Source organism: Bacillus rossius, chromosome 5, assembly GCF_032445375.1.
Source record: "Bacillus rossius redtenbacheri isolate Brsri chromosome 5, Brsri_v3, whole genome shotgun sequence".
Lineage (NCBI taxonomy): Eukaryota > Metazoa > Arthropoda > Insecta > Phasmatodea > Bacillidae > Bacillus > Bacillus rossius.
The window spans coordinates 30826681-30838357 of record NC_086333.1 but is presented as its reverse complement, the minus strand read 5'-3'; the positions used below and the strand labels follow the sequence as shown (position 1 = coordinate 30838357).

Genomic DNA, 11677 nt, shown 5'->3' with positions numbered 1-11677 from the left:
TAAAGAAAATTATGTAAACGTTAACTATTTGATCATGGCAGCTACATTTGCCATTGTCAACAACCTAATTTTTTGTTTGTGCTACCTGCCATGGTAAACCGTACGACCATGAACCAAATTTATGGTGACATGAACGTGAAAATTAAGATGTTTCACATCTCTGCACTTTAAACTTTAAAGAACTAACATGAAATAATTTTTGAATGAGATTTGATTTTACCCAAATTCACAGTGGATTACTGCGACCATATTAAAATAATTTTAAAAGCAACATAACCAAATTGCTGTAAATCGGCGTTCTTGTGCGTGTTCAGCGATGCTCGCCTTTACTTACTCTATGGATGCTCGTTTTACATTAGATATATTTTGGAAAGGCAGTTGGCTAATCTGAATTTCCAAACATTGCTGCTGAAACGTTCGTAAATTATTATTAACAAACATAAACAATCTTTTGAAAGTTGTGTTAGTTTAACAGAATTGTTTCCGATAAATTTCTGAAATGAATTAAATGTTAACACGCGATTATTTGAAGAGTTTAAATATTTTGAGTAAGAAAATATCACCATAAAATGTGGAAATTTTGAGATGCTAAAACATGCACAGAACTTTCTTACTCAAGAACCAAAAATCTATTTTCTCTTTACGGTTGTGAAGAACTGCAAGACTGGATGGATTTATTCTTTTCACCAAGTGAGATAATTAATTTCTAGGTAATATATTAAAACGTATGCATCTCTGACATTTTATTTTAGTGTGGTGCAATTTGTTTCTTGTCATTTCCGTCATAATGAGATAATAAAGTTTTATTTTTACATTTCCCTCTTTTTATTTATTTTTCGCCCTGGTCCCTTGAAATATGTATAATAGAGGTTATATTGTCATTTTATTTGGATCATTGTTTAGTTGTGCTTGAAAATAAAATTCTTAACCTAACCTTACAAACCTCTTTTTTTACAATTAATTAATTGAGTTGATAATGTAAGGTATCTAAAGTTGGTTAAGTTATAACATTATTTACAATTTACGTCATAAGACATCTTTGATTATTGGCAGTGTTTGAACACGTGTTTCGTCTAACTATATGCAAGGTTTAAGGCCAATTTGTGCTAGAAATTCAAGGTAGCGTAACTTGATGGTAATGAACATACTTTTTAACATTATATAAGCTGTATATAATGTTAATTTCTGCACAGTAAATAAAACACAACACAATTACATTTTTAAAATCATAAACAACCTTTTTTTTCTGAGTATATTACTCTGTTGAACATGGTCAGATAAAAATTAAGGAATCGGAATCGGTATATTTTAGGAATCGGCCCAACACTAATAAACAGTAAATTTTATTTCTTGGTCTCTGCAAGCAGTGGACAAAATTAATTCTTCCTCACTCTTATGCCATTGTTGTACTGGCTAAAAGCAAGTTCCCTATGCACCCTGACAGTAATCTGCTGTGCGGATTGAAAATACTGCTTTCTGAGCATATTTAATTGTGTTACCACTTACTGCGATTACATGGAGGATACGTCAGCGCTTAATAAACATGGAAATGTTATAAATAGGAATGTTATGACCGAACTCTACTGTAGGTTTATTCTAGGCACTTGTGTATGTCCAATAAATAACAATTATCAACATGATTCAGTTTCTTTTATTAATGATATGTTTACACACATCAAAAATTTCAGAATTAATCTCTATATCATGAGGATAACTTTTCAAGTTACAAATAATATAACAATTTAATTATTAAAATAAACATTACAACACTATATTCAAAGAGAAACATCTCCATTATTTACAATCACAAAATTATATGAATATTTGAGAAATAAAGACATTCACTGTATAATATTTTTACAATATTTGCAAAAACTTGATTTCATCACAACTCTGAAAATATTACATACTACAAAAACTGTCAATACAATTTTACTTATAGTAAACACACACATATAGCATCTATACACAAAACAAGATTTTATGGGCATCACAAAACACTTTCATATTGCTGAGCAGGACTATTTAAATAACAGTGTATACAAGATGCAAAAATTACAAATTTATATCAATCATGTGATATATCTAAAGTAATGACACCTAATATGGTACACCAAAGTCGGTTTAAACTGTCTCTGGTGATGCCATGTCACTAATGCTATCATCATCGCTTGCCACCACAGAAACACCATTGCTCTATTAAAATACATTCCGACTTGTGTATAAAGGCTGCTTCTGAAATATGACTACAGTAAGGATTTATAAGGAACACTTTATTATGAATACTTATGCATCATTAAATAAGACATGGATTAACAACGTGTTTTTATGTCGAAGGATATTTACATTCCTTCCAATTAATAAATGTACGTACGTCAGTGTTTACTTTAGTAATATACACACACACACAATGTTATAATTGTAAATTATTTTTGCTTAGTAAATATATAAAGAATTAATCGGAAAAAAATTACCATAGCTTAATACATGCTGAAATGGGAATACTCCTCAGTCAATTTAATTAGCTATTCAAAACAATTCCTCAAATTTACAAACTGAATTCCTATTCATTAGAAAATTTTATCTTACTCAGTTTTAAAAGTTATGCAGAAAAATATTAAGTACTTAGCAAGTCACAAATAACTTTGACTTTTGGTTTTCCCAAACCATTCATTGTATACAAAAATGTGTTTTTAAATTTTCTCTAGGATAAATAATTTGACTTTATACAAACATTTACATATCAAACAAAATTTTTTCGTATTAAATATTTAAAAAAGTATATTTAAAATTCACACTCAAAGAACAGAGCTCTTTTACTAAAATAAGTACAAAGTAAAGCATACTAAAAATTAGAACAATTTTTCAATAATTTTGAGTATGCAAATGATGTTATTGATTAAAAACAACTAGAGCACAAATATTTCTGAAACATAGATGAAAATGTTGAAGCATTCTAAACATAAAATTTAGTAAAAGTACAAATATTCTAAATTATTAAGCATTCATACTCTGTGCATGAAAAAGTAAAACCAATGTGAAAAGTTTGGATGAAAAGAGACAGTTTCATTGGGATGTAGGTATACCACACCATTTTTTTCAGGGAACCATTCTAAATATCCAGGTCTGGAATTAAACACTAATAAATACGTTATATTCAGAATAAATTTAAAATGAAATAATATACAAAAATTTTAATGATTTGAACTAAGAAGGATTAAGCTTTTCTTATGGAAAGGGATATTACACAAAAATCAACATTTATAACTTTTTGCCTATGACTGTTTTTATCTCTCTTCTGAAAAGTTGGTACTCATAATTAATGATTTTATAGCACATTCACACACTTTTAAATATTTACATTCAGATGGTGAAAGTTTTTGTGTACACTACTTTTCTTAAATTGTTTATACTGCTTCAAATGTTTACACATGGGTAATTTAACCCATCAAAAATAATATCCAACTGAACATATTTATATTTGTATTGTCAGTCACATTTCAGGACATACCTAATAACGACTTCATTTACTCAACTTATTCTTGCATGCACCCTTTGCACTATGACACTCTGTCAACAGTCAACAACAAAAACATTTACACTCATGTTTGGACAAAACATTGCAAGGAAATATTTTTTTAAAAAATTACAGCTTTATCATCAAACAAATAACATGAAAACAGGAAAAAAAAAAAAATAGTCACCAACTCATAATGATCTTTCTCTGACTATGATGGGCGATCCGGGCTCACTCATCAACAATTACTAAGCACTTGTACTTTATGTGTCCACAATGTCTTCTGCTAAGTTTATTTGGCTTACAAGAAATTGTCCGACACAAATTTTAAAATTTCGAAGAGACAGTGTGCTTGATAAAAAGGCAACCACAACCTCTACACTGTTATAGTAGAACCTTTTGTACAAAAATTATTCATTTCAGTATAATAAAAAAAGAACCAGCTATTCTTATAAATTATATTTTTCTTAAGAAAATTACAAATGGTGAAGTAAAATGTTTCATGTTGCTATTGCACACATATTTACTCAGTCACTCCATCCTCACTTAAGCATCATGCACTATCTAACACATAAGTGCCTCTGAAAAAACAATAATTCAACACAAACACTCATTCATAGATGTTAGTATTTCTCACATAAGTACTAACATATTACAAAACTATAAAAATTCTTGTTTGATAAGGATTAAAATAGGATTTTCTTTTGCACTCAAGCTGATGTTTCTGATAACTATACTTAACCACAGGATTGTAATAAACTAATAAAATGTAGATGAAACTCATAGTTTTCATTGAGTGTTCTATAATACTGTTCATAAAAATGTGCATGTTGTATTATTTCCTCACAAATAATGATTACACATATCTAATAAGAATATGCTCTTATTTACCTGCATTTACTTGGTACAACATAAAGCATATAAAAGTAACTGGTATACTTGTTCAGATAGCAAACAACCATAAGAATTAACTGTAACCAGCAGTAACTTGTTTTTTTCTTAGTATAACAGTTGCAGAAACAATTTTTTGTACTGGAAACCAGTTTGAAAACTACCTATAGTGGCATTTATTACCTACAATATTTGTATTTGTATGTATCAGGCTCAAGCATTTCAAACAAAGTATTGATATTAATTACAGCCGAAGAGCTGTTTAAAATTATAATGCTAAATGAACAGCGTTAGGATATTAAAAAAAAAAGCCTTTACAGTACAGTGGCATAGATAAAGTTACAGGTCAAATGTTCGTTACAAGAGGCACAAGAAATATTTAAAACTTTTTCGCAATCACATTTATTCATAATGAACCCATGAATTCGTGAAACTAAAGTTCCTAACTTGGTGGAAGGAAGAGCACTTGTACGTTAGCAAAACCTAACTGAGGTTGGACTAAGACTAGCTTTGCAGTCAGGAAAGGAAAATCCAAGCCAAAAAAAAATTTACAGTGAAGTCCGGCTAAGCCAAAAATTTGGCTAAACCAAGTGAGTTTCTGATGAAAATAAAAAGAAGAAAAAAATTCCCATTTGGCATTTTAAAAATAATTTTCTATATCGTGACCCAATTATTAACATGTTAAGTGGCTTCATGCTTTTAAAAGTGTTATAGGCTATGTTATATGGTAACTTAATACTTACAGAGATGTATTATACTACACGCTGTTGCTTTATGGCAATTATTCAGCTACTCACAAAATATGGTAACCGGTAACCCAAACAGGCCTCTGTCCCAATTAGTTCAGATTAGCAGGACTCTACTGTAACACTCTTCCTCGTCTGAAGTCACGACTAATCGAGTGAGCCTTAGTCCAGATTAATAATCAAAACAAGTGACAGGGTGGAAAAAATTGAAAACCGTCAGTTTTGGAAAATTGTTAGTTTTTTTCTATGGGTTCTGGCGAAGTCTATCCATGCCAGAGTTTGCGCATGGTAAACAAAGCAAGGGTTTGTAGTTAATGAAGACAATTACCTGACATCTTGAATTTGGAATATTTATTCCTATCCTAATTATTTACTTGACAAATCATCACAATATTTTTTCCTCGCTGTGACTGTAGTTATTGATGAACAGGCTCCAGTACGTACCAGCTGTGGCTTCAGTTGACGTTAAGATAAACTAGTCTAAGAATGTTGGCTTCAACAAGAGTCCAAAAACAAGTCCTATGAATTATTGAGCATAATAAATAATACGCTTGCACCACAAGCTGTAGCCAATCTTTTGTAAAACATCAAGATGGCGGGGTATGTTTCCTCTAGGGGAGCGGGCTATCTACGCCATGGCAGGCAGGAGACGGGCGACAGCTACGGGGGTCAGTGCCGGCGCGTTCCGGCCGCCGCCTGGGCCTCTCCTTGCAGTCGTCGCTGCTCCTGCCCAGCCGCGATGTACGAGAACACGCACAGCACTGCATAGCAGATCTGGTCCGACTGCCACATGCACAAACAAGCACACACGTACACGCATCGAGCCAGACGCAGCCCACGCTATGTGTGGCATAAGTAATTAAATCATTGGGTCAAACATTCTACAGGCTGCGGAAAAATACCACCCACATTTGAAACCCAGAGTAACTGCTAGTCACAATTTTATTGTTGAAGATAAAAGTTCAAGGAATATAGTTTGTTTTTCAATTGATTTTGGAAATGGAATCGTACGCATGTCAGCTATCATTCGCTATACCCCTTTGTAGTTTATTCCTGGTGTCACATCACTCGGATGGTCATTTCCAGCTTTTTCCCTGCAATGTTCGGGCATATAGCAGTTGGCTCAGCCATAGAGTCAGTACTAGTTAAATGGGACTATACATATTCCAATAACACTTGCCTTACTATTTCCAGTTGCTGTTGTAGCTTGAAAGAGTTGCACCTGCTTTCATTATTGAATCATTTATCCAAAATTACGACTCGGTAACTGCCATGCAGAGAGGTTTTAAACTCCACTTCACGCTTTATCAAAATACTGCTGTCCCAGATCAAATAACTATACATCGATAGATTGGGAATTTCAGGACATCAACATCAGTGTTAAAATGAAAATATCCTGGATGACCACAAAGCATTCAACTGGCAGAAATTGTTGATGCAGTGAGACTGTACATTGTGCCGTCTCACAAATGTTCAACCATTAAACATGTTTTTCCATTGGGGTTGTGTAAAGAACAGTAAGGTGTGACTTAATGACTGGTGTTTGACACATATTTGACATGAGCATGATGAGATGATACTGGGGCATTGAAGAAATACATGATGGGTTAAATATGAACACTCTGAGAAGACATACATTTCCCACTTTTGAAAAATCCAGGTTTGACCCCTCCGGAAGTTGAACCTGGATCGTCTCGGTGAGAGGCATGTGGTCCGACCACTAACATGAACTACGGTTCTGCCAGCCTCACGTAACTCACACATTTGTTCAAGATAGCGCCCTCTCCAAGCAGTTATTTCTGGCTTTTCAATCAAAATCTCTCTCTTCGATTGACACTAACTTTCACAAGTATTCCCTGCTACAGTTCGAAACGTTGTCATATTGCAAAGCCTTAGTCAACTTATTTAATGTCGGAACCGATTTCCTTACTGTATAAAACTCTTGAATTTTTCCTCGCACTGCACCACATGTAAAATCGTCTACTTCGATTATTTTCCTATGCTCTGTTTTCTTACACTTCCACGTTATGATATAAAATTGTGATAAGCATTTACTGTGCATTTTTTGTAACCTTACAAGTGTGGAAGGTACATATTTTTATCACATACTGTACCTGAAGCTTTACACCATACAGTTAAAAAATAAAACTATGTACGTATATGTTCTGTTAAATATTTCCTTGTGTAAATACTACTATGCATACTTAATATATGTAGGAAAATTTCCATTATATCTAGTTAGATTGTTTTAATATTGTAAATTATACCAAGGAATGTTTTTATGTCTTATTTTATAAAAGAACTATTTGCAGTGATAAATGTTTTCCCACCCTAATCTAACTGAAATGCATGGCAGTAAAAACCAAAGTAGTAATTTTTCTGATTAAAAAATAAGTCAAATAAAGTATGTACTACCATTAAGTGTACTAATAACCAAATTATTGTTAAAAGTAAAAAATCCCTAAATTGAATGTTTAAAAAAATATTATTTCTTCTTTAGAAGATACAATTATAATATGGGGAAAAAAAATTTAAATTTTTAAATTTTTGCCTTATTGCTCTGGAAATTAAATTATATTTGCTAAAAACATCTTAAGCAAACTTAAAACTGGGATATGTATGCATATATTTATTGTAAATGTATGTATATACATGTATGTTTTGTATATGTATTTGTACGTATATAAAGATATATATGTACAATGTAAAAAAATACCTCTCAAGAGATGCAATATAAGTTGGATTTACAAAGACTAAGTGTATCTAAGAATCAACTAAAGCAAAATAAATTTTGTTTTGTATGATATACGTTAAAAGAAATATTTTTTTTTTATATAAAATCCACTCTTGAGGTAGTGAAAAGAAAAGTAAACTTTTTTTCCAGAGCTAAGCATATCACGATGGCCATTAAAACAGAAGATGTGATGTGATGGTCACACATAGCAAGCACTCGGATGTAGGAAACACCACAGCCAGTGTGTGTGTACCTTCCAGGTTTTTTAATCACTCAAAATGTACAAATGATTGGATTTATCACCAAACTCTAAGTTATCTAAGAGACAAAAAAAAAAACTAAGATCACCAGTGTATTCTGACAGAGAGCAATTTTACTAAGCTCAAAATGATTTTGTAACAAAACATAAAAAAAAAAAAAATAATAATTACTTACTAAAACACTGGCCCTAAACCACAGCTGACTTACGCTGGATTGTTTACTAAAACCATGATTTCAAGTGAATCTCCTTAATTGAATGCACATTATTTCTAATATTTCAGACTATAAATGACCATTGTCATAATTATTTACCTTCTTACTAATTTTCTTTAAGTATCTGATGATGGAAAAACCGCCTCTGTCGTGGATAAGTTGGGTTTCCTAGGTTGGCGACAGTGAACTCGCGACACAATGGATGACAGACACGAGGCAGTAGTGTATAATGTTTAATCTGTAACTAAGCAGTGTTTCTAATTATCCGTCTATGTAGTCGTGTATTGTTGACAACTACCTTATAGTGGTTATTAAAGGACTTTATGTGAAACTACATGGTGCCGAAACCCGGGACCGCTTGCGAACTAATTGGTGAATAAATAGCAAACAATGGCAGAATCGGGGGTTAGCTTGAAACCGCCAAAATATTTATCGGTATCAGAAGATGGAATGCCAGCACTCTGGAAATCGTGGCTGCAACAATTTAACTGGTACGCAACAGCAACCAATCTCGAGAAAAAGGCTCCTGAAATCCAAGTCGCGACATTCATGACCGCGATTGGACCTGATGCAGCGAACATTTACAACACATTCACACTCACTCAAAAGGAAAGTACGGACATTAGCGTCATCAAAACCAAATTTGATGCACACTTCACACCAAAAACGAACATTACATACGAAAGATACATCTTCAAAATGAAGCAAGAAGAAAGCCAATCATTTGACGAGTTCCTAACCTCAATTATCAACCAAGGAAAAAGGTGCGAATTTGGAGAGTTATATGATAGCTTACTTCGTGACAAGTTGGTGGTAGGAATTACCAGTGACAAAGTTCGGGAAAAACTGTTAGCAGAAGAAGATCTCACATTTAACCAAACAGTGAAAATATGCAGGGCATGGGAAGTAACTAAACAACAAGTACAGGCTATGCAAGCTGATACACCTTTACCAGCAGTACATACTCTAAGTCGTAAAAACCCCACCCTTGCAACTAGCGATCAACAAACACACACTAAAACTAACTGTCACAGGTGCGGTTATATCCATCAACAACGCCCATGCCCAGCTCTGGGAAAAGAATGCAAAAAGTGCAGGAAATTAAATCATTTTGCTCAGGTATGTAGGTCAAAACAAGTGCACACAATTACTAGCAGACCCCAGGAACAATACTTACAAAAGGAAGACGCTGCCACATTCTATGTGTCAACCATAAACATACACCAGGGTGAACTGGATTGGACAGAAAAACTAGGGCTACCCAACAACCAGAAGGTTACCTTCAAACTGGACACAGGCGCACAGTGTAACGTGTTAAATAGTAGCGTCGCCAGTAAAAGCTTGCTACATGTGACCCCTTCCAGAACAAGAGGACTCCTGTCGTTCACCCAACACAGTGTTCCAGTATTAGGGGAGACAACAGTCAGTGTGTCTACAAACAAGAAAACCACACACATGCTCACGTTCCATGTGGTGAACGAGGGTCTACCGTGCATCTTAGGGAGGCAGGCCTGTGAATCATTGGGGTTTATCAAACGAGTGGAAACAGAGGTTGCAGATGGTGAGCTTTTCGAAGGGATAGGATGTTTAAAAGGGTTTGCATATGACATCGACCTGGTAGAAGAACCAAAATTCACCATCTACCCACCAAGGAAAGTACCTTACGCCATTCGAGATCAAGTTAAAGAAGAATTGGATTACATGGTCACTAATGGAATCATCGAACGCATGAACGAATCTACGCCGGCAGTATCTCCCATGGTAGTGGTGAGAAAAAATGGCAAAGTTAGAATCTGTATGGACCCATCTGATGTAAACAAAAACCTAAAGAGACGACACTATCCCTTACAGACGGTAGAGGAAATAACAGCTCGACTAAAGGGATCCAAATATTTCACACTCCTTGATTGCAAAAAGGGATTCTGGCAGCTCAAAGTGACCGATAGAACGTCCCAGTACCTGACGTTTGCCACACCATGGGGCAGGTACAAATGCAAAAGGATGCCGTTTGGACTAGCTTCTGCACCCGAAGTTTTTCAGTAGGTAATGAGTCACACACTGCGAGATGTACCACGTGCAGAATGTTCGATGGACGACATCCTTATACATGCAGAAAGCAAGGAAGAACTAGAGGAAATCACCAACGTGGCTATCAGCAAACTGAAAGAAGCAGGGCTAACGCTTAACCCAAGCAAGTGCATTTTTTCACAAAATCAAATAAAATTCTTAGGACACATATTGTCTAACACAGGAATCCTTCCAGATCCGGCAAAAACAGAAGCAGTTGAAAGATTGAAGGAACCATCATCGGTCATAGAACTTCAACGATTTCTAGGAATGGTGAATTACTTATCCAAATTCATTCCCAGAGTTGCAGAACTGTCAGCGCCGCTTAGAAAACTACTGGAAAAAAACGTCGCGTGGCACTGGGACGCAGAACAAAAAACTGCATTTGCAGCACTTAAGGAATCATTAAAATCTCCACCTCTTCTGAGATACTATGACTACACTACGCCGGTAACACTCTCAGTAGATGCCAGTAGCCACTCTATAGCTTCAGTGCTCATTCAAGAGGGCCAGCCTATTATGTACGCTTTAAGGCACTCTCTAAGTCCCAACAGAACTATAGCCAAATAGAAAAAAAAACCTATGCCATATTGTCAGCTTGCAAAAAATTTCATGAATACATCTGGGGAAACCAGCATTTGACTATAGAAACGGACCACAAGCCGTTAGAGGCAATTTTCAAGAAACCCCTCCAAGACAGCCCAGCAAGACTCCACAGAATACAGTTTGAAATACTACCATACAACCCAACCATCATCTACAGGAAAGGAACGGAACTGCACATAGCAGATACATTGAGCCGAGACTGTAACAACGTGCCAGAGCCAGACCCACAGCCCATGTTTGAAGTACACGTGACCATACCGTTGTCACCCGCACGGGCACTACAACTGAAGGACTGCATCCAGGAAAGCGCAGAACTGTCGGATCTTCGTCAGATGATACTGCAAGGTTGGCCAGACACAAGAAATCAAGCACCAGCCAACCTGCAAAAATACTGGACCTTCCGTGAAGAATTAGCAGTATATGAAGAAATCATCTTCAAGGGCAACAAAATAGTAATACCCCCGGGTTGGAAGTCATTAGTTTTGTCACAACTCCACCTATCCCACAAAGGAACTTAAGGCACACTGGCACGAGAACATGTGTTCTGGCCAGGTATGGCACAAGACATCACCAGGTACGTTCAACAATGTGCTACATGCCAAAAAATTCAAAATGATTCACCAGGAGCTTCTTAGCAGTGAA

At 35.1% G+C, this 11677-nt stretch overlaps 1 protein-coding gene across 13 annotated transcripts in view; it reads right to left on the bottom strand.

Annotated features, from left to right (window-relative positions):
- Nucleotides 1-1633: 1633 nt before the first annotated feature.
- Nucleotides 1634-11677, bottom strand: part of LOC134531686 (MAP kinase-activating death domain protein) — a 268039-nt gene continuing 257995 nt past the window's right edge. For 11 of the 13 annotated variants that reach the window (XM_063367486.1, XM_063367496.1, XM_063367495.1 and 8 more), the window contains one exon: nt 1634-5937. In XM_063367486.1, coding sequence (XP_063223556.1) covers nt 5824-5937 — 114 coding nt within the window. In that variant the 3' untranslated portion in view covers nt 1634-5823. The remainder of the gene's footprint in view (nt 5938-11677) is intronic. The other 2 variants (XR_010075065.1, XR_010075066.1) reach the window with 1 other exon arrangement.